We start from the raw sequence: 23,843 nt of genomic DNA, 5'->3' as shown, positions 1-23,843 counted from the left end.
CTGCCTGCCTGCCTGCCTGCCTGCCTGCCTGCCTGCCTGCCTGCCTGCCTGTCTGTCTGTCTGTCTGTCTGTCTGTCTGTCTGTCTGTGTCTCTCTCTCAGATTAGAATGCTGCACAAGAGGGAGACAGAAAGACAGACAGACAGAGATAATGAAACTGGGTCTGCGATGCATTCTTTTGTTTTTTTTGTCCCAAATGGCACCCTATTCCATATATAGTGCACTACTTTTCCCCTGGGTCCGTATGGCTCTGTCATTTGTATTGCAGCCTCTATCAGCAGCCAGACTGCTCTCTGACATTCTGGGCTCTGGTCATTTTCTAATCCCTACATTTCATGCAAAACTAAAATTCTAATTTAACTCAACCATTTCTTTTACATTTTTATTTATATATATATATATATATACAGTTGAAGTCGGAATTTTACATACACTTAGGTTGGAGTCATTAAAACTCGTTTTTCAACCACTCCACAAATTTCTTGTTAACAAACTATAGTTTTGGCCAGGGGCGAAAATCTGATATCAACTTTGGGGGGACAATTACATGAAATTTTCTCAAGAGCAATTCCTGAGGGGGACACCAAAAGTAGTGCTGTAACACATAGCCTACATTGTAATATGGTAAATGTATATTGAGGAACCAAAGAAATAAGGTGTTTGCCGTACTCCTAACTACCGGTACCCAAAACTATACAACTAATCACAACAGCAATACCATTGCCTTTAACAAATCTTAGTTCAGTCACCAGTTTAAGTTGAGAGTGGGGGTATCCATGGCATTTTCCAATTATGTTCCTATTTTACAAGTAAAAAAAATGGAGAACCTTTCATAATGTTGCCAAACAAAGACTCAACAAACTTACCTGAGACTCCCTGTCTCTGCCAGTCTGTCCCTGCATATCTGTCCCCAACTCTGCTATCTGTGTGCCATCTGTTGCCTGCTCTGCCTAATGACATCATTGTGAAACATTTCCATTAGAATTTCATTTCTTTCTTATGAACATTTTATCAACTAGTCTTTGAGATATTAGGCTACTAGGGTTCTTACTTTGCGTTTTAGTGTACTGAAAAATACTCTGATGTCCGTCTTTTATTTTTCTGCCATTTTTCTACCTGGCTGGCTGGCTACACACACACACAGTGTGTAGGTTATTTACAGTAGGTTATTTACAGTAGGAGATGGGCTTCTATCATCTTATCTTTTATCATTCTATTTGGGCTTCGATCTAAAAGGTAGCTCGCAAATGTGAAACGGATTAAAATGACAAGAGTTGACAGCTGTATGAGTTCACCATTTACACAACATATGCTGCAACCTTTTGTAATTTTAATAGTTTCTTTCATATTGGCTGGCTTCCAACAATAGCTGAATTTGCAAAGCTAGCGAGCACCAATTCAGTTTCAGTGGTGTTTGCTATAATCTTTGCTACCCGGGTTAAATAAAATAAATAAATAAAAGTTCCCTTGCGACAATTTAGCTTTTGCAACGAGACCATTAAATATATTCAAGACAATGGTAGAAGAGAGTGTATTTCTGTTCAGTTTGGACTTCTGTTTATCGCTAACCTTGTCACAGGGACTTTGAAGCACTAACTTACATAATCTGCATGCTGATCTCGGAATAAATTGACGATAGCAAAGATTCCGTCTTTGACGAGGCCACATAAATGGAATAGGTACTAGCTAGCTTAATAGTTAATATTTGCGCGCTAGCTCTGCATATTCAGCTAGTGTGTGTGCGCGATTGACTGGATTAACCTCACGTCAGTTACGTTCATTGAGTGCCTTTCAGACAGTGGCTACGACCCCTCTGTTACCTTGCCAGTGGATCAAACCATTGTGAGGAAAAGGGTGGGGGGGTCGCAATCTTTTGAAACTTAAAAACACGCTATTAAGTGTCTATAACCAGCACAATTGCTTTCATCGCGTATTATTAATATTATTTAAATTACAAAGTTATGTTTCAGTGATATATTAGGGGGGACAAATCATATTTTTCCCAGGATGGGGGGGTCATGTGTCCCCCGTCCCACCCGGGATTTCCGCCCCTGGTTTTGGCAAGTCGGTTAGGACATCTACTTTGTGCATGACACAAGTAATTTTTCCAACAATTGTTTACAGACAGATTATGTCACATAATTCACTGTATCACAATTCCAGTGGGTCAGAACTTCACATACACTAAGTTGACTGTGCCTTTAAACAGCTTGGAAAAATCCAGGAAATTATGTCTTGGCTTAAGAAGCTTCTGATAGTCTTATTAACATCATTTGAGTCAATTGGAGGTGTACCTGTGGATGTATTTCAAGGCTTACCTTCAAACTCAGTGCCTCTTTGCTTGACATCATGGGAAAATCAATGGAAGCCAAGACCTCAGAAAAGAAATTGTAGAACTCCACAAGTCTGGTTCATCCTTTGGAGCAATTTCCAAATGCCTGAAGGTACCACGTTCATCTGTACAAATAATAGTACGCAAGTATAAACACCATGGGACCACGCAGCCGTCATACCGCTCAGGAAGGAGACGCGTTCTGTCTCCTAGAGATGAACGTACTTTGGTGTGAATAGTGCAAATCAATCCCAGAACAACAGCAAAGGACCTTGTGAAGATGCTGGAGGAAACAGGTACAAAAGTATCTATATCCACAGTAAAACGAGTCCTATATCGACATAACCTGAATGGCCGCTCAGCAAGGAAGAAGCCACTGCTCCAAAACCGCCATAAAAAAGCCAGACTACGGTTTGCAACTGCACATGGGGACAAAGATCGTACTTTTTAGCGGAATGTCCTCTAGTCTGATGAAACAAATTTGAAACTGTTTGGCCATAATGACCATTGTTATGTTTGGAGGAAAAAGGGGTGGCCTGCAAGCCGAAGAAAACCATCCCAACCGAAAAGCAAGGGGTTGGCAGCATCATGTTGTGGGGGTGATTTGCTGCAGGAGGGACTGGTGCACTTCACAAAATAGAAAGCTTGGTCGAAATGGGTCTTCCAAACGGACAATGACCCCAAGCATACTGCCAAAGTTGTGGCAAAATGGCTTAAGGACAACAATGTCAAGGTATTGGAGTGGCCATCACAAAGCCCTGACCTCAATCCCATAGAAAAAGCATGTGCGAGCAGGGAGGCCTACAAACCTGACTCAGTTACACCAGCTCTGTCAGGAGGAATGGGCCAAAATTCACCCAACTTATTGTGGGAAGCTTGTGGAAGGCTACCCGGAACGTTTGACCCAAGTTAAACAATTTATAGGCAATGCTACCAAATACTAATTGAGTGTATGTAAACTTCTGACCCACTGGGAATGTGATGAAAGAAATAAAAGCTGAAATAAATCATTCTCTCTACTATTATTCTGGCATTTCACATTCTTAAAATAAAGTGGTGATCCTAACTGACCTAAGACAGGGAATTTATATACACAGTTGAAGTCAAAAGTTTACATACACCTTAGCCAAATACTTTTAAACACAGTTTTTCACAATTCCTGACATTTAATCCTAGTAAAAAAAAAATCCCTGTCTTAGGTCAATATATTCATGAATGATAACTGTTGGCTCTGTTTGTTGTGGTTTTGTCAGTGTCTGAGAAGACCTTTCTGGAGTCTGAGACAGGACTGAAGATCCTGCAGACTGGTGTGGGAGAGGTATAGTATAACTCTACAAACACACACTCTCTGTATCTCTCTGTCTCTGTCTCTCTCTGTCTCTCTCTGTCTGTCGTACACTGAGGATATTGTTGCAGAATCTCAATTTGTTTTTTTTCCCATTTTGTGAATTCTTGGATGGTGAACGGACCCCAGACCTCACAACCATAAAGGGCAATGGGTTCTATAACTGATTCAAGTATTTTTTGCCAGATCCTAATTGTTATGTCGAATTTTATGTTCCTTTTGATGGCCCTTCGTGCCTTGTCTCTCAGATCGTTCACAGCTTTGTGGAAGTTACCTGTGGCTCTGATGTTTAGGCCGAGGTATGTATAGTTTTTTGTGTGCTCTAAGTGTCTAGATGGAATTTGTAATTCTGGTCCTGGCAACTGGACCTTTTTTGGAACACCATTATTTTTGTCTTACTGAGATTTACTGTCAGGGCCCAGGTCTGACCAGAATCTGTGCAAAAGATCTAGGTGCTGCTGTAGGCCCTCCTTGGTTGGGGACAGAAGAACCAGATTATCAGCAAACAGTAGACATTTGACTTGAGATTCTAGTAGAGTGAGGCCGGGTGCTGTAGACTGTTCTAGTGCCCTCGCCAATTCGTTGATATATATGTTGAAGAGGGTGAGGCTTAAGCTGCATCCCTGTCACCCAGATATAACAATCCCTGTCTCACCACCCGGCCCTGTGGGAAGAAATGTTTGTGTTTTTTGCCAATTTTAACCGTACACGTTTTGTTTGTCTACATGGATTGTATAATGTTGTATGTTTTTCCCCCAACACCACTTTTCATCAATTTGTATAGCAGACCAATGGTGTAAAGTACTAAACCTCTCTTGGGTAGGGGGCAGTATTTTGACTTCCGAATGAAAAGCATGCCCAATGTAAACTGCCTGTTACTCAGGCCCAGAAGCTAGGATATGCATATAATTGGTAGAAAACACACTAAAGTTTCTAAAACTTTAGTCGTTCCATTCCCTTTCTCTTTTCGTTTCACTACCTTGCCCTCCTCTTTCCTTGTGTGTCGGTCCACCCTATTTGATTCACATGTCTGTAATCCTTTGCTGAAATCCCAAACCCTCCTTTCCAAGAGGCTATTTCCAGGATTATTAGTGGTATCAGGACTTGTCGTGTCACACATCAGGAGTGGAAGAAGGAGAGCTCATCTAATGTTTTACGCTTCACATCATCCTCATTTGATGAAGGAGCGGTTGTTCCTGGAGAGATGGAGCGGTTGATCCTGGAGAGATGGAGCGGTTGATCCTGGAGAGATGGAGATGGAGCGGTTGATCCTGGAGAGATGGAGATGGAGCGGTTGATCCTGGAGAGATGGAGCGGTTGATCCTGGAGAGATGGAGCGGTTGTTCCTGGAGAGATGGAGATGGAGCGGTTGATCCTGGAGAGATGGAGATGGAGAGGTTGATCCTGGAGAGATGGAGAGGTTGATCCTGGAGAGATGGAGCGGTTGATCCTGGAGGGATGGGGATGGAGCGGTTGATCCTGGAGAGATGGAGCAGTTGATCCTGGAGAGATGGAGCTGTTGATCCTGGAGAGATGGAGCTGTTGATCCTGGAGAGATGGAGCGGTTGATCCTGGAGAGATGGAGATGGAGCGGTTGATCCTGGAGAGATGGAGCAGTTGATCCTGGAGAGATGGAGATGGAGCGGTTGATCCTGGAGAGATGGAGCGGTTGATCCTGGAGAGATGGAGCGGTTGATCCTGGAGAGATGGAGCGGTTGATCCTGGAGAGATGGAGCGGTTGATCCTGGAGAGATGGAGAGGTTGATCCTGGAGAGATGGAGCGGTTGATCCTGGAGAGATGGAGATGGAGCGGTTGATCCTGGAGAGATGGAGCAGTTGATCCTAATGCTATAACTCAGAAATAAGCTTTATTTGTCCTTGTTGGTATAGTAGGAAAAGTCCACTTTCCAGTTAATAATGTGTAATGCTATTGTATAACTCAGAAATAGGCTTTATGTTAGAAGATACAAGCGCAGCTTCCTACTATTGTTAAATTATTTTTGTAAAAAGAGACGTTTTGGTCCTCGTTGCCTGTATCTTCAGGACAGGAGGCAGAAACGTCACATTATCAGCATACAAAATAAAGGAATAAAAGCAATGTATGCTGTCATGAAGAGAGGATGGCCTAATATTAATACAATAATAGTAAATACCAATAACATGGCCTAATATTAATACAATAATAGTAAATACTATGACATGGCCTAATATTAATACAATAATAGTAAATACTATAACATGGCCTAATATTAATACAATAATAGTAAATACTATAACATGGCCTAATATTAATACAATAATAGTAAATACTATAACATGGCCTAATATTAATACAATAATAGTAAATACTATAACATGGCCTAATATTAATACAATAATAGTAAATACTATAACATGGCCTAATATTAATACAATAATAGTAAATACTATAACATGGCCTAATATTAATACAATAATAGTAAATACTAATAACATGGCCTAATATTAATACAATAATAGTAAATACTATAACATGGCCTAATATTAATACAATAATAGTAAATACTATAACATGGCCTAATATTAATACAATAATAGTAGATACTAATAACATGGCCTAATATTAATACAATAATAGCAAATACTATAACATGGCCTAATATTAATACAATAATAGTAAATACTATAACATGGCCTAATATTAATACAATAATAGTAAATACTATAACATGGCCTAATATTAATACAATAATAGTAAATACTATAACATGGCCTAATATTAATACAATAATAGTAAATACTATAACATGGCCTAATATTAATACAATAATAGTAAATACTATAACATGGCCTAATATTAATACAATAATAGTAGATACTAATAACATGGCCTAATATTAATACAATAATAGTAAATACTAATAACATGGCCTAATATTAAAACAATAATAGTAAATACTAATGTCGCGGATGTCGTAGGGTAGAGTGGACCAAAACGCAGCAGGAATATGTGCACTCATCATCTTTTTATTGAGGACAAAGAAGGTGAACCAAAACAAACACAAAATACACAACGACGAATAACAGGCCGGTAAGGCACAAAGCTATACACAGCACAATCTCCCACCAAATACCAATACAAACACATACCTATTTATAGGTCCCTCAATCAGAGGCAACTAGAAAACACCTGCCTCCAATTGAGAGTCCAACCCCCAATTAACCAAACATAGAAATACAAATGACTAGACTAAACATAGAAATACATTAACACAGAACAGTGCCCAAAACCCGGAACAATAAATCAAACACCCAACTACTAATACAACCAGCCCGAACCACATAAAACAAATTTCCCCTGCCACGTCCTGACCAAACTACAATAACAAATAACCCCTATACTGGTCAGGACGTGACAACTAATAACATGGCCTAATATTAATACAATAATAGTAAATACCAATAACATGGCCTAATATTAATACAATAATAGTAAATACCAATAACATGGCCTAATATTAATACAATAATAGTAAATACTAATAACATGGCCTAATATTAATACAATAATAGTAAATACTAATAACATGGCCTAATATTAATACAATAATAGTAAATACTAATAACATGGCCTAATATTAATACAATAATAGTAAATACTAATAACATGGCCTAATATTAATACAATAATAGTAAATACTAATAACATGGCCTAATATTAATACAATAATAGTAAATACTAATAACATGGCCTAATATTAATACAATATTAGTAAATACTAATAACATGGCCTAATATTAATACAATAATAATACATACTAATAACATGGCCTAATATTAATACAATAATAGTACAGACTAATAACATAGCCTAATATTAATACAATAATAGTAACGATAATAATAATGAATTGCCTAGCTTTTTACGCCCTATTCGTTAACACACCTTTATCATTTCAAACTAGGCAGTTAATTTTCAATCAAAATGTGCATTATAAAGTGTTTGTTTTATGAATGCATTATGCTGATCCAAAGGAACAACTTGAATTAAGTGCTTATTGGTTACAGAAGAAAGCGGAAATGTTTCTATAATATACCAACGCCCTATTGAATTAGTGAAGTTTCTGTTTAATTGTGTCAAATAATGTTTAAAAATGTTTAATGTTGATTATTACTGTTTACTGATGTCTAATATTATTTAATGATGTTTAATACTGTTTAGTACTGTTTAATGAGGTTTAATACTGTTTAATACTGATTAATATGTTTTAATACTGTTTAGTACTGTTTAATGAGGTTTAATGCTGTTTAATGATGTTTCAAATTATTTAATGATGTTTAATACTGTTTAATATTGTTTAATACTGATTAATACTGTTTAATGATGTTTAGTACTGTTTAATGAGGTTTAATGAGGTTTAATGCTGTTTAATGATGTTTCAAATTATTTAATGATGTTTAATACTGTTTAATATTGTTTAATACTGATTAATACTGATTAATACTGATTAAGGATGTTTAATATTGTTTAATATTGTTTAATACTGTTTAATGATGTTTAATACTGTTTAATACTGTTTAATGATGTTTAGTACTGTTTAATACTGATTAATACGGTTTAATGATGTTTAGTACTGTTTAATACTGATTAATACTGTTTAATGATGTTTAATACTGTTACATGATGTTTAATACTGTTTAATGATGTTTAGTACTGTTTAATACTCATTAATACTGTTTAATGATGTTTAATGCTGTTTAATACCGTTTAATGATGTTTAATACTGTTTAATACTGAAGCCTTGTGGTTAGAGCGTTGGACTAGTAACCCGAAAGGTTGCAAGATCGAATCCCCGAGCTGACAAGGTAAAAATCTGTCGTTCTGCCCCTGAACAAGGCAGTTAACCCACTGTTTCTAGGCCGTCATTGTAAATAAGAATTCTAACATTTTTATTTGTATATTATGGTGGTTGGCTTTAGAAATAACAAAATTGCCGTGACATTTTCAGATGTCCTTAAATGCGCTGAAGATCACCTAATGGCAGATTGATCAGGAAACACCACCAATAAATATAAGAATATTGTCTTCACATTTATTATGTTCATACTTTACAGTACGAGCTAGGCAGAAGTCAATCAAAAGACAGTAATAAAGACCGCTGGAGATGGTGTTTAGAAACAACAGTATCTCTACCCTACGCTCCGCAGTCCTTTTAGTCGTTAAACAGTCCGTCTGTACTGCGAGTGCTCTGTGTTATCTCCCTCAGCTAGTGGTGACAGGTGGGGGGTTGCTGTGGTGACAGGTGGGGGGTTACTGTGGTGACAGGTGGGGGGTTACTGTGGTGACAGGTGGGGGGTTACTGTGGTGACAGGTTGGGGTTGCTGTGGTGACAGGTGGGGGGTTACTGTGGTGACAGGTGGGGGGTTACTGTGGTGACAGGTGGGGGTTGCTGTGGTGACAGGTGGGGGGTTACTGTGGTGACAGGTGGGGGGTTGCTGTGGTGACAGGTGGGGGTTACTGTGGTGACAGGTGGGGGGTTACTGTGGTGACAGGTGGGGGGGGGTTACTGTGGTGACAGGTGGGGGGTTGCTGTGGTGACAGGTGGGTGGTTACTGTGGTGACAGGTGGGGGGTTACTGTGGTGACAGGTGGGTGGTTGCTGTGGTGACAGGTGGGTGGTTGCTGTGGTGACAGGTGGGGGGTTACTGTGGTGACAGGTGGGGGGTTGCTGTGGTGACAGGTGGGGGGTTACTGTGGTGACAGGTGGGTGGTTGCTGTGGTGACAGGTGGGGGGTTACTGTGGTGACAGGTGGGGGGTTACTGTGGTGACAGGTGGGGGGTTACTGTGGTGACAGGTGGGTGGTTACTGTGGTGACAGGTGGGGGGTTACTGTGGTGACAGGTGGGGGGTTACTGTGGTGACAGGTGGGGGGTTACTGTGGTGACAGGTGGGGGGTTACTGTGGTGACAGGTGGGGGGTTACTGTGGTGACAGGTGGGTGGTTACTGTGGTGACAGGTGGGGGGTTACTGTGGTGACAGGTGGGGGGTTACTGTGGTGACAGGTGGGGGGGTTACTGTGGTGACAGGTGGGTGGTTACTGTGGTGACAGGTGGGGGGTTACTGTGGTGACAGGTGGGGGGTTACTGTGGTGACAGGTGGGGGGTTACTGTGGTGACAGGTGGGTGGTTACTGTGGTGACAGGTGGGGGGTTACTGTGGTGACAGGTGGGGGGTTACTGTGGTGACAGGTGGGTGGTTACTGTGGTGACAGGTGGGGGGTTACTGTGGTGACAGGTGGGTGGTTACTGTGGTGACAGGTGGGTGGTTACTGTGGTGACAGGTGGGTGGTTACTGTGGTGACAGGTGGGTGGTTACTGTGGTGACAGGGTCAGTGCAGCCCTGTGATTGAAGAGGCGATGATGTAATGTGCTACTGGCCCTGCGTCTAACAGCTAATCATTCTTCACCATTTGGTCACTTTTACTTTCTAAAAATGTATTGATTATAATCAATTGTTTTATTGTGTGTTAACTGGGTAAGACATGTTATACTGCTGTGTTACTGACTGGGTTTACTGGGGTAAGACATGTTATACTGCTGTGTTAGTGACTGTGTTTACTGGGGTAAGACATGTTATACTGACTGGGTTTACTGGGGTAAGACATGTTATACTGACTGGGTTAACTGGGGTAAGAAATCAAATGTTTAAAAAAGTAATTTGTTCCTTATATTCAATTGCTAACTCTTAAGTCCCTACCACTCAGAACCTTATCCCATCTCTCCATTGCCTCTACAACTCCTAATTCCTACTTCCTCTCCTAACATCCTCGACCCCTTACCCCTCCACACCCCCTCACTCCCTCTCCTCACCCCTCATCCCTCCCTGTACCCCAGCTAGACTCCATGTTTGTCAGGCTGCTCCAGTCTGGCCGTAGGGGGAATTTGTCCTCTTGTCCACAACCAGTTCGTTTTCCCTGCCCTGGGACGGCAGTTAGCCTAGTGGTTAGAGTGGAGGGGCGGCAGTTAGCCTAGTGGTTAGAGTGGAGGGGCGGCAGTTAGCCTAGTGGTTAGAGTGGAGGGGCGGCAGTTAGCCTAGTGGTTAGAGTGGAGGGGCGGCAGTTAGCCTAGTGGTTAGAGTGGAGGGGCGGCAGGTAGCCTAGTGGTTAGAGTGTAGGGGAGGCAGGTAGCCTAGTGGTTAGAGTGTAGGGGCGGCAGTTAGCCTAGTGGTTAGAGTGTAGGGGCAGCAGGTAGCCTAGTGGTTAGAGTGTAGGGGCGGCAGTTAGCCTAGTGGTTAGAGTGTAGGGGCGGAAGGTAGCCTAGTGGTTAGAGTGTAGGGGCGGCAGTTAGCCTAGTGGTTAGAGTGTAGGGGCAGCAGGTAGCCTAGTGGTTAGAGTGGAGGGACGGCAGTTAGCCTAGTGGTTAGAGCGTTGGACTAGTAACCGAAAAGTTGCTAGATCAAATCCCTGAGCTGACAAGGTAAAAATCTGTCGTTCTGCCCCTGAACAAGGCAGTTAACCTACTGTTCCTAGGCCGTCATTGTAAATAAGATTTTATGAGGAGCCCCAGTCTGAACCCCCTTCCCCCGTCCCCTCTGTCTCATAGTTCACTCAAACACTGCCCCCCTCCCTGGGAACATTCCAAGGAGAGAGAGAGAAAGGAGGAGAGGCAAGGGCTGAGATGGAGAGAGTGAGAGAGAGTCTCAGAGGAAGATAGGAGAAATGAGTGGAGACTGGAGAGGGAAAGCATTGAGTTGAATGTCCAGGGGGTGTAGGTTGTAGCACTAGAGTGTCACCTCTCTTCTCCCCATGATGACCACTCGTTACACCGAGCATTTCTCTGTTGCCATGACAGCACCTGGCTCTGTCCTCCCCCACTGAGGATCTCAGACGTCATGGCAACATCAACAGACAGTGGGGGGGCTCTCTTTTCATCATTCTCTCCCACTTCATTTTACATTTTTACAGCCCCCTTTATTGTATCTCTATACCTCTCTCTCAATTCAATGGGCTTTATTTATTTAAAAAATATATATGTTTTACCTTTATTAAACTGGGCAAGCCAGTTAAGAACAAATTCTTATTTACAATGATAGCCTAGGAACAGTGGGTTAACTGCCTTGTTCAGGGGCAGAACGACAGATTTTTACCTTGTCAGCTCGGGGATTCAATCCAGTAACCTTTCGGATACAAGTCCAAAGCTCTAAGCACAAGGCTACCTGCCGCCCCAAATGTTATATTATATGTTAACGTTACCAAAGCAAGTGAAATAGACAATAAACAAAAGTGAAATAAACAATCAAAAAATGAACAGTAACATTACTCACAAAAGTTCCAAAAGAATAAAGACATTTCAAATGTCATTTACAAAAGGGAAAATAAATAAACATAAATATGGGTTGTATTTACAATGGTGTTTGTTCTTCACTGGTTGCCCTTTTCTTGTGGCAACAGGTTACACATCTTGCTGCTGTGATGGCACACTGTGGTATTTCACCCAATAGATATGGGAGTTTATCAAAATTGGATTTGTACCGGTACCCCCCTGTATCGAGTCTCGCTATTGTTATTTTTCTGCTGCTCTTTAATTACTTGTTACTTTTATCTCTTATTCTTATTCGTATTTCTTTTTAACTGCGTTGTTGGTTAGGGGCTGGTAAGTGAGCATTTCACTGTAATGTCTACACCTGTTGTATTTGGCGCATGTGACTAATAACATTGGATTTGATTTGAATAAACTACAGGACAAAATACAAAGCCTCTAACCCAAAAAGGCCTGTGGTGTTGATGGTATCCTAAATAAAATGATAAAATATACAAACCACAAAATTCCAATTGGCTATACTTCTTGTCTCCCGAGTGGTCGCAGCTGTCTAAGGCACTGCATCTCAGTGCTAGAGGCGTCACTACAGACCCTGGTTCGATCCCGGGCTGTATCACAACCAGCCGTGACCGGGAGTCCTATAGGGCGGCGCACAATTGGCCCAGCGTCGTCTGGGTTAGGGGAGGGTTTGGCCGGGGTGGGCCATCATTGAAAAATAAGAATGTGTACTTAAATGACTTGCCTGGTTAAATAAAATATTTAAACTCTTTAACATCATCCTTAGCTCTAGTGGGGGGATATAGGTAGCACACAGGAGGACATTTCCTTTTGAATTTCTAGCCCAATGTAAAATATCCTGCTTTGATTCATTTAATAGAGTGAGATAGGTCTGCTCTACCAAATTAGCATACCCCCTGAGTCTCTTCCCTGTTTCACACCTGGTAGTTAACAGCTGCTAGTTCACAGCTGTCTTTCGCTGTCCTTTTTCTGGTCCTGCTCTATCATTACGAGTGGGGAAGAGACAGACATCATTATAGTCAACTCTCTGAAGAGAACTAACTTCTTAACATCTCAATAAACAAACAAGTATCTTTGTTGACATAAATAATAATCACCTTTTCCCTCCTTTCTCCTTCCTTTCTCTCTCACTTCCTCTTTCTTCTATTCTTCTCTCTCCCCTCTATTTTTCTCTCTTTTCTATTTCTCTCTCTCTGTCTCTCTCTTCCTCTTCCTCCTACTCTCTCTCTCCTCTCTCTCTCTCTCTGTCTCTCTCTTCCTCTTCCTCCTACTCTCTCTCTCCTCTCTCTCTCTCTCTCTCTCTCTCTGTCTCTCTCTCTCTCCTCTCTCTCTCCTCTCTCTCTGTCTCTCTCTCTCTCTGTCTCTCTCTCTCTCTCTCCTCTCTCTCTCTCTCTCTCTGTCTCTCTCTCTCCTCTCTCTCTCTCTCGTCTCTATCTTCTCCTCCTCTCTTCTCTCTCCTACTCTCTCTCTCCATCCCTCTCTCTCCCTCTCTCTTCTTCCTCTTCCTCTCCTCTCTCTCTCTCCTCTCTCTCTTCCTCTTTCTCCTCTCTCTCTCTCTCCTCTCTCTCTTCCTCTTCCTCCTACTCTCTCTCTCCTCTCTCTCTCTCTCCTCTCTCTCTCTCTCTGTCTCTCTCTTCCTCTTCCTCCTACTCTCTCTCTCTCTCTCTCTCTCTCTCCTACTCTCTCTCCTCTCTGTCTCTCTCTTCCTCTTCCTCCTACTCTCTCTCTCCCCTCTATTCTTCTCTCTCCTCTCTATTTCTCTCTCTCCCCCACAGAGGAGCGAGGGTCATGGGCTGCCCCATGCCACGCGGGTGAGGGAGGGCTCCAGTGGGCTGGTACTGACGCTGGTGTCCATGGCGTGTGTGGGCGGGGTGGTGGTAGTAGCGCTGACCATCGCCTGTCTCAGACACCACGCCCAGCAGCCGGCCTCAGGGAAACTGGGCCTCGGACCCGAGGGAGGACCGGAGACACACTTTGACTACCAGGTAGAGGAGAGGAGACACTTCCAGTGTGTCCCAAATCACTCCCTAATCCCCATGTAGTGCACTTCTTTTTAAACCAGAGCGCTATGGGCCTGTATCAAAAGTAGTGCAATTGATAGGGAATATTGTGCCATTTGGGCTGGTCAAAAGCAGTGCACTAGATAGGGAATATTGTGCCATTTGGCTGGTCAAAAGTAGTGCACTAGATAGGGAATAGGGTGCCATTTGGAACCTGACACTTTGACTACCGGGTAGGCGAGTCTAGAGCCTTATACAGTTGAAGTCGGAAGTTTACATACACTTAGGTTGGAGTCATTAAAACTCATTTTTCAACCACTCCACAAATTTCTTGTTAACAAACTATAGTTTTGGCAAGTCAGTTAGGACATCTACTTTCTGCATGACACAAGTAATTTTTCCAACAATTGTATACAGACAGATTGTTTCACTTATAATTTACTGTATCACAATTCCAGTGGGTCAGAAGTTTACATACACTAAGTTGACTGTGCCTTTAAACAGCTTGGAAAATTCCGGAAGATGATGTCATGGTTTTAGAAGCTTCTGATAGGCTAATTGACATAATTTGAGTCAATTGGATGTGTATTTGTGAATGTATTTCAAGGCCTACCTTCAAACTCAGTACCTCCTTGCTTGACATCATGGGAAAATGTAAAGAAATCAGCCAAGACCTGTACAAACAATAGTACACAAGTATAAACACCATGGGACCATGCAGCACTCAGGAAGGAGACGTGCAAATCAATCCCAGAACAACAGCAAAGGACCTTGTGAAGATGCTGGAGGAAACGGGTACAAAAGTATCTATATCCACAGTAAAACGAGTCCTATATCGACATAACTTGAAAGGCCGCTCAACAAGGAAGAAGCCACTGCTCCAATACCGCCATAAAAAAGTCAGACTACGGTTTGCAACTGCACATGGGGACAAAGATTGTACTTTTTGGAGAAATGTCCTCTGGTCTGATGAAACAAAAATAGAACTGTTTGGCCATAATGACCATCATTATTTTGGAGGAAAAAGGGGGAGGCTTGCAAGCCGAAGAACAACATCCCAACCATGAAGTACAGGGGTGGCAGCATCATGTTGTGGGGGTGATTTGCTGCAGGAGGGACTGGTGCACTTCACAAAATAGATGGCATCATGAGGTATGAAAATTATGTGGATATATTGAGGCAACATCTCAAGACATCAGTCAGGAAGTTAAAGCTTGGTCACAAAGGAGTCTTCCAAATGGACAATGACCTCAAGCATACTTCCAAAGTTGTGGCAAAATGGCTTAAGGACAACAATGTCAAGGTATTGGAGTGGCCATCACAAAGCCCTGACCTCAATCCTATAGAAAATCTGTGGGCAGAACTGAAAAAGTGTGTGCGAGCAAGGAGGCCTACAAACCTGACTCGGTTACAACAGCTCTGTCAGGAGGAATGGGCCAAAATTCACCCAACTTATTGTGGGAAGCTTGTGGAAGGCTACCCGAAATGTTTGACCCAAGTTATACAATTTAAAGGCAATGCTACCAAATACTAATTGAGTGTATGTAAACTTCTGACCCACTGGGAATGTGATGAAAGAAATAAAAGCTGAAATAAATAATTCTCTCTACTATTATTCTGACATTTCACATTCTTAAAATAAAGTGGTGATCGTAACTGACCAAAATCAGGGAATTTTTACCAGGATTAAATGTCAGGAATTGTTAAAAACTGAGTTTAAATGTATTTGGCTAAGGTGTATGTATTGTTTGTAGCCCACAGTATTAGACTGACTTCAATTGTTTGTAGCCCTCAGTATTAGACTCTGGGACAGGTTAGGCCTCATCATGATCGTCATCACCATGATTGAGACCCCCAGCCTTTCATGTTAATCACATTGCGTCGTGCCTGTGAACATTGATTCTGTATCTTCGTGGCAGAGTCTGCACAGGGCTGACTGTTCAATGCTCCACATATTGAGCATTATTTTGTAGCAAGTATTTGATTTAATAGCTTAAATTGAAATGAAAGGATACATTGAGGGAAAAAAGTATTTGATCCCCTGCTGATTTTGTATGTTTGCCCACTGACAAAGAAATGATCAGTCTATAATTTTAATGGTAGGTTTATTTGAACAGTGAGAGACAGGATAACAACAAAAAAATCCAGAAAAACACATGTCAAAAATGTTATAAAATTATTTGCATTTTAATGAGGGAAATAAGTATTTGACCCCTCTGCAAAACATGACTTAGTACCTGGTGGCAAAACCCTCGTTGGCAATCACAGAGGTCAGACATTTCTTGTAGTTGGCCACCAGGTTTGCACACATCTCAGGAGGGATTTTGTCCCACTCCTCTTTGCAGATCTTCTCCAAGTCATTAAGGTTTCGAGGCTGACGTTTGGCAACTCGAACCTTCTGCTCCCTCCACAGTTTTTCTATGGGATTAAGGTCTGGAGACTGGCTAGGCCACTCCAGGACCTTAATGTGCTTCTTCTTGAGCCACTCCTTTGTTGCCTTGGCCGTGTGTTTTGGGTCATTGTCATGCTGGAATACCCATCCACGACCCATTTTCAATGCCCTGGCTGAGGGAAGGAGATTCTCACCCAAGATTTGACAGTACATGGCCCCGTCCATCGTCCCTTTGATGCGGTGAAGTTGTCCTGTCCCCTTAGCAGAAAAACACCTCCAAAGCATAATGTTTCCACCTACATGTTTGATGGTGGGGATGGTGTTCTTGGGGAAATAGGCAACAACATTCCTCCTCCTCCAAACACGGCGAGTTGAGTTGATGCTAAAGAGCTCCATTTTGGTCTCATCTGACCACAACACTTTCACCCAGTTGTCCTGTGAATCATTCAGATGTTCATTGGCAAACTTCAGACGGGCATGTATATGTGCTTTCTTGAGCAGGGGGACCTTGCGGGCGCTGCAGGATTTCAGTCCTTCACGGCGTAGTGTGTTACCAATTGTTTTCTTGGTGACTATGGTCCCAGCTGCCTTGAGATCATTGACAACATCCTCCCGTGTAGTTTTGGGCTGATTCCTTACCGTTCTCATGATCATTGAGAGCCCCAGGCCGAGGGAGATTGACAGTTCTTTTGTGTTTCTTCCATTTGCAAATAATCGCACCAACTGTTGTCACCTTCTCACCAAACTGCTTGGCGATGGTCTTGTAGCTCATTCCAGCCTTGTGTAGGTCTACAATTGTTACGCTCTGACCTAAGAGAGCAGTGTTTTCTCTGTTTGGCCAGGGTGTGATAGGTGGGTGGGAATTCTATGTTTTTGTTTCTATGTTTTGGCCGGGTATGGTTTCCAATCAGAGGCAGCTGTCTATCGTTGTCTCTGATTGGAAGCCATACTTAGGCAGCCTGTTTTTCCCTGTGTTTTCGTGGGATCTTGTTTTTGTGCAGCTTGTGTTTGAGCAGCCCCAGAACGTCACGTTTGTTTCAGTTTCACCTGTTTCTTGTTTTGTTCGGGTTCACTAATAAAATATGTGGAACTACCGGCACGCTGCGCCTTGGCTGATTTATGGCAGGGAATTCGAAGATAGCACGCCTGACAACAATCTTGTCCCTGACATCCTTGGAGAGCTCTTTGGTCTTGGCCATGGTGGAGAGTTTGACATCTGATTGATTGATTGCTTCTGTGGACAGGTGTCTTTTATACAGGTAACAAACTGAGATTAGGAGCACTCCCTTTAAGAGTGTGCTCCTAATCTCAGCTCATTACCTGTATAAAAGACAGCTGGGAGCCAGAAATCTTTCTGATTGAGAGGGGGTCAAATTCTTATTTCCCTCATTAAAATGCAAATCAATTTATAGCATTAGTGACATGCGTTTTTCAGGATTTTTTTGTTGTTATTCTGTCTCTCACTGTTCAAATAAACCTACCATTAAAATTATAGACTGATCATTTCTTTGTCAGTGGGCAAACGTACAAAATCAGCAGGGGATCAAATACTTTTTTTCCCTCACTGTAGATATGTCACTTCATAGACCCAATGTCAAGGTATTGGGACATTAAAGCCCTGTTTCCAACTGACTTGAATTTTATGCTGCATTGCTGTCAATGCGGCTGGCAGGCAGACTAATTCTTTCATTTCTTTTTTTAAGTAATTGCCTCTTCCAATATTGTGGCAAAGCCACGATGAGTTGGTTATCATTTCATATTCAGCATGCATCTCCATCCACAGTTCTTAGTTGCTTGTGTGACATTTTACCATTAACGTCTCCATTCAATTTCTCACGACTTGTGATGATAGAATCATAATTGTGGCTGATGAAAGGGATTAGCTTCTTGTTTACATCTTGTTTACCGGAATATCTTTCTGTCGACTTCCTAGGAGCTCTGCAGGCAGCACATGGCAGCCAAGACGTCGCTCAGTCGTCAGGAGGCGGTGGGTGTGGGAGCGGGGGGACGGAGGGGGACAGACACCTCCAGGGTGAGCAGTGTGTCGTCCCAATTCAGTGACGGTCCACAACACAGCCCCTCCTCACACAGCAGTACACCCTCCTGGAGCGAAGAGCCCGCCCAGTCCAAGATGGACATCTCTACTGGTCACATGATACTGGTCAGTGTCAGGGTATGGGGTCATTATATTTACTACTGGTTAGTATCAGAGGGTATGGGGTCATTATATTTACTACTGGTCAGTATCAGAGGGTATGGGGTCATTATATTTACTACTGGTCAGTATCAGAGGGTATGGGGTCATTATATTTACTACTGGTCAGTATCAGAGGGTATGGGGTCATTATATGTACTACTGGTCAGTATCAGAGGGTATGGAGTCATCAGAGGGTATGGAGTCATTATATTTACTACTGGTCAGTATCAGAGGGTATGGAGTCATCAGAGGGTATGGGGTCATTATATTTACTACTGGTCAGTATCAGAGGGTATGGGGTCATTATATTTACTACTGGTCAGTATCAGAGGGTATGGAGTCATTATATTTACTACTGGTCAGTATCAGAGGGTATGGGGTCATTATATTTACTACTGGTCAGTATCAGAGGGTATGGGGTCATTATATTTACTACTGGTCAGTATCAGAGGGTATGGAGTCATTATATTTACTACTGTTCAGTATCAGAGGGTATGGGGTCATTATATTTACTACTGGTCAGTATCAGAGGGTATGGAGTCATCAGAGGGTATGGGGTCATTATATTTACTACTGGTCAGTATCAGAGGGTATGGGGTCATTATATTTACTACTGGTCAGTATCAGAGGGTATGGGGTCATTATATTTACTACTGGTCAGTATCAGAGGGTATGGGGTCATTATATGTACTACTGGTCAGTATCAGAGGGTATGGAGTCATCAGAGGGTATGGAGTCATTATATTTACTACTGGTCAGTATCAGAGGGTATGGAGTCATCAGAGGGTATGGGGTCATTATATTTACTACTGGTCAGTATCAGAGGGTATGGGGTCATTATATTTACTACTGGTCAGTATCAGAGGGTATGGAGTCATTATATTTACTACTGGTCAGTATCAGAGGGTATGGGGTCATTATATTTACTACTGGTCAGTATCAGAGGGTATGGAGTCATTATATTTACTACTGGTCAGTATCAGAGGGTATGGGGTCATTATATTTACTACTGGTCAGTATCAGAGGGTATGGAGTCATCAGAGGGTATGGGATCATTATATTTACTACTGGTCAGTATCAGAGGGTATGGGGTCATTATATTTACTACTGGTCAGTATCAGAGGGTATGGGGTCATTATATTTACTACTGGTCAGTATCAGAGGGTATGGAGTCATTATATTTACTACTGGTCAGTATCAGAGGGTATGGAGTCATCAGAGGGTATGGGGTCATTATATTTACTACTGGTCAGTATCAGAGGGTATGGAGTCATTATATTTACTACTGGTCAGTATCAGAGGGTATGGAGTCATTATATTTACTACTGGTCAGTATCAGAGGGTATGGGGTCATTATATTTACTACTGGTCAGTATCAGAGGGTATGGAGTCATTATATTTACTACTGGTCAGTATCAGAGGGTATGGGGTCATTATATTTACTACTGGTTAGTATCAGAGGGTATGGAGTCATTATATTTACTACTGGTCAGTATCAGAGGGTATGGGGTCATTATATTTACTACTGGTCAGTATCAGGGTATGGGGTCATTATATTTACTACTGGTCAGTATCAGAGGGTATGGGGTCATTATATTTACTACTGGTCAGTATCAGAGGGTATGGAGTCATTATATTTACTACTGGTCAGTATCAGAGGGTATGGGGTCATTATATTTACTACTGGTCAGTATCAGAGGGTATGGGGTCATCAGAGGGTATGGGGTCATTATATTTATCTGTGTCCAGGACAAGACTTTATCTGTGTCCAGGAAATGGGCCCTGATTGTTTAATAATGATAATGCCTTTGAGCTCTCAACAAACACACTATAACAACTAGTATTCATATCCCATGGCGAAGATATTCTGAACTCTGTTCCTAACGTTAATGTTCCTCTCCTCAGGCCTATATGGAGGATCATCTGAAGAATAAGGACCGTCTGATGAAGGAGTGGAAGGCTCTATGTTCCTACCAGGCTGAACCCAGTGCTGTCACTGTAGCGCAGAGTGAATCCCACCTGGAGAAGAACCGCTGCCCTGAGTTTCTTCCCTGTGAGTCCTGTATACCTCTCCTCGGGTTTATCCTTCAGTCTTGGGCTGGGATTCAATCAAACACATAAAGTGGATTTCTGCTTGAGCTGGGTATCCGCAGCATTTAGAGAAAGCGTGATCTCAGCAAACGTCAGGGAAAATTGCCTTTTATAAACCTATTGCAGTGCGCAGGCCGTTCATCTGCGTTAGATTGAATCCAGGCCTAAATGTTATATGTACTACGATCCTCTTCTAGAGTTTGGTTAGTTACTCTCTGTTCTGTTCCAGATGATCACTCCCGTGTGAAACTGAAGGCAGACAGCAACTCCACCAAGGAAGACTACATTAATGCCAGTATCATAGTAAGATCTCTGACTGCTACTATTGGGATGGTGATGGACTTTGTCCTGTGGTTGACACGGATGTCATTAAATATCCTCTGTCTGTATACCCCAGATTGACCACGATCCTCGACTGCCTGCTTACATCGCCACCCAGGGACCACTGGAACACACCATCGCTGACTTCTGGCAGGTCAGTGGAACACATAGTTCTCTGAGGAACTTTTAGCTTGAGTCAGCTGACCAAAAATCTTGAAGGAAAGCACTTTTTAATGGCACGTTAATAAACTGAAACTTGGAAAAAGGATCAGAACAGGGCTGCTTGTGTAAACGCAGCTCTAGTGACGCAGTTGAATGTAGAAGGACATGGGGCAGTAACTATGGCCCTAGTCTGGCTTGTCAATCACAGTATATACCAGTACAGTCATCTGTGTGACAGTGTGTTGTTGTAATATAGATGGTGTGGGAGAATGGCTGTACAGTGATAGTGATGATGACAGCCCTGGTTGAGGATGGAGAGACTCAGTGTGTTCGCTACTGGCCTGACGAGGGATCCTCCCTCTACCACATCTACGAGGTGAGGGGTTTATATATATATATCGTTATCAGTAGTTCTCAATCCTGGTCCTTAGCACTACACACCTGATTCAAATCATCGAAATCTGATGACGAGTTGATGATTTCAGTCAGTTGTGTAGTGCTAGGGCAAAAAAACAAAAAATGTACACCCCTTTGGGTCCCCAGGACCAGGATTGAGAAACACTTATCTGTAGTCTATCTCTGTTGGTTAACTGCCTTGTTCAGGGGCTCACTACAGTGATATTAAATCATCTTTGTTCCCTACAAGGTGAACTTGGTCTCTGAACACATCTGGTGTAAGGACTTCCTGGTTCGTAGTTTCTACCTGAAGAACGTTCAGACCCAGGAGACTCGAACCCTGACACAGTTCCACCTGCTCAGCTGGCCCGCCAACGGAATCCCTACCTCCACACGCCCTCTGCTGGACTTCCGCAGGTACTGCAGACGTTGTCTGTTCGTGCAGCTTGACATACAGTACACCACTGGGCAGTATAACTTAATTCACTGCAACTTAACTGCTCTTGATAGTCTCAGTGCTCTTGATAGTCTCACTGCTCTTGATAGTCTCACTGCTCTAGTTAGTCTCACTGCTCTTGATAGTATCACTGCTCTTGATAGTATCACTGCTCTGGATAGTCTCACTGCTCTGGCTAGTCTCACTGCTCTGGCTAGTCTCATAGCAGAGATGCTATCAAGAGCAGTGAGACTTACTAGAGCAGTGAGACTAACCAGAGCAGTGAGACTAACCAGAGCAGTGAGACTAACTAGAGCAGTGAGACTAACCAGAGTAGTGATACTAACTAGAGCAGTGAGACTAACTAGAGCAGTGAGACTAACTAGAGCAGTGAGACTAACCAGAGTAGTGAGACTAACTAGAGCAGTGAGACTAACTAGAGCAGTGAGACTAACTAGAGCAGTGAGACTAACTAGAGCAGTGAACTAACTAGAGCAGTGAGACTAACTAGAGCAGTGAGACTAACTAGAGCAGTGAGACTAACTAGAGCAGTGAGACTAACTAGAGCAGTGAGACTAACTAGAGCAGTGAGACTAACTAGAGCAGTGAGACTAACTAGAGCAGTGAGACTAACCAGAGCAGTGAGACTAACCAGAGCAGTGAGACTAACCAGAGCAGTGAGACTAACTAGAGCAGTGAGACTAACTAGAGCAGTGAGACTAACTAGAGCAGTGAGACTAACCAGAGCAGTGAGACTAACCAGAGCAGTGAGACTAACTAGAGCAGTGAACTAACCAGAGCAGTGAGACTAACTAGAGCAGTGAGACTAACTAGAGCAGTTGAGAAGAGGAGACTCACTAGAGCAGTGAACTAACCAGAGCAGTGAGACTAACAGAGCAGTGAGACTAACTAGAGCAGTGAGACTAACTAGAGCAGTGAGACTAACTAGAGCAGTGAGACTAAACTAGAGCAGTGAGACTAACTAGAGCAGTGATACTAACTAGAGCAGTGAGACTAACTAGAGCAGTGAGACTAACTAGAGCAGTGAGACTAACTAGAGCAGTGAGACTAACCAGAGCAGTGAGACTAACTAGAGCAGTGAGACTAACTAGAGCAGTGTTCAGGTTTCCTCTTTTTTATTATCTTATTCAACTGTTACCAGCCACCTGCAACGTAGATAGCTCAGATGTGCAGGTGCCTTTTGAATGTTGAACTGCAACTTGACTACCATGACCCTGCCCTGACACTTTTACTGTGTATGTACAATAGCTGGCTGTCATTACTGTGTGGTCAAATACTGTCCTATGTAATGACTGTGTGGCCAGTCCAAATACTGTCCTATGTAATGACTGTGTGGCCAGTCCAAATACTGTCCTATGTGACCAAATACTGTCCTATGTAATATGAGGTGACCTTGTAAGATTAATGAAGCAACTGTGTATATTTGCCTTAATTTTTAGTTTGAGCTCATGTTTTTCCACTTCTTTGTCCTGCCCTGATAGCCTCCTTTACTTTATCCATTTCTCTTTCCTAGTAAATCTTTACCTACCTTCCTCACTACCTCTCTCTTTCTCTCAATCCCCCCTCTCTATGTACCTACTTATCTGGTTATCCCTCTCTCTCTCTCAGTGATGGTGGTCAGCTATAGGCCCTTGGGATCCCCACATCTCCCAGTGGCATTTTGTGATTTGCAGCTAGTAGTCTGGGTCCAGTTGCATAGTCACAAAAATGATCATTGGCAGGTGTGACTGCAGCAGGAGTCGACGCTGGCCGGATGGTCCATCCGTCGCCACCCTTCCTCCCTTTCCTCCTTCCCTCCTTCCTTCCTTTCCTTCCTTCCCTCCTTCCTTCCCTCCT

General features: G+C 42.5%; 3 protein-coding genes across 6 annotated transcripts in view; 2 read left to right on the top strand and 1 right to left on the bottom strand.

Annotated features, from left to right (window-relative positions):
* Window positions 1-23,843, bottom strand: part of LOC115156269 (tubulin alpha-4A chain-like) — a 131,488-nt gene that overhangs the window by 53,165 nt on the left and 54,480 nt on the right. The gene's annotated exons all lie outside the window — the stretch shown is intronic.
* ptprna (protein tyrosine phosphatase receptor type Na) overlaps window positions 1-23,843 on the top strand; it is a 74,812-nt gene that overhangs the window by 44,606 nt on the left and 6,363 nt on the right. For 2 of the 3 annotated variants that reach the window (XM_029702047.1, XM_029702044.1), the window contains 8 exons: window positions 3,585-3,649; window positions 13,767-13,976; window positions 18,317-18,556; window positions 20,486-20,633; window positions 20,901-20,974; window positions 21,069-21,146; window positions 21,411-21,530; window positions 21,801-21,967. In XM_029702047.1, the coding sequence (XP_029557907.1) occupies window positions 3,585-3,649; window positions 13,767-13,976; window positions 18,317-18,556; window positions 20,486-20,633; window positions 20,901-20,974; window positions 21,069-21,146; window positions 21,411-21,530; window positions 21,801-21,967 (1,102 nt within the window). The remainder of the gene's footprint in view (window positions 1-3,584; window positions 3,650-13,766; window positions 13,977-18,316; window positions 18,557-20,485; window positions 20,634-20,900; window positions 20,975-21,068; window positions 21,147-21,410; window positions 21,531-21,800; window positions 21,968-23,843) is intronic. The other variant, XM_029702045.1, reaches the window with a different exon arrangement.
* On the top strand, window positions 18,596-20,473 carry LOC115155433 (uncharacterized). Of its 2 annotated transcripts, none has more exons than XM_029702048.1 (2): window positions 18,596-19,592; window positions 19,651-20,473. In XM_029702048.1, the coding sequence occupies exons 1-2, from the start codon at window positions 18,599-18,601 to the stop codon at window positions 20,031-20,033; spliced, it is 1,377 nt and encodes a 458-aa protein (XP_029557908.1). In that variant the 5' UTR covers window positions 18,596-18,598; the 3' UTR covers window positions 20,034-20,473. The 2 variants fall into 2 exon arrangements, with proteins under 2 accessions (XP_029557908.1, XP_029557909.1); XM_029702049.1 differs by having other exon boundaries at window positions 18,596-19,606; window positions 19,803-20,473.

This window comes from Salmo trutta, chromosome 20 (assembly GCF_901001165.1).
Source record: "Salmo trutta chromosome 20, fSalTru1.1, whole genome shotgun sequence".
Classification (NCBI taxonomy): Eukaryota; Metazoa; Chordata; class Actinopteri; order Salmoniformes; family Salmonidae; genus Salmo; species Salmo trutta.
The sequence above is the reverse complement of the archived record's forward strand: the minus strand, read 5'-3'. Positions and strand labels throughout refer to the sequence as shown.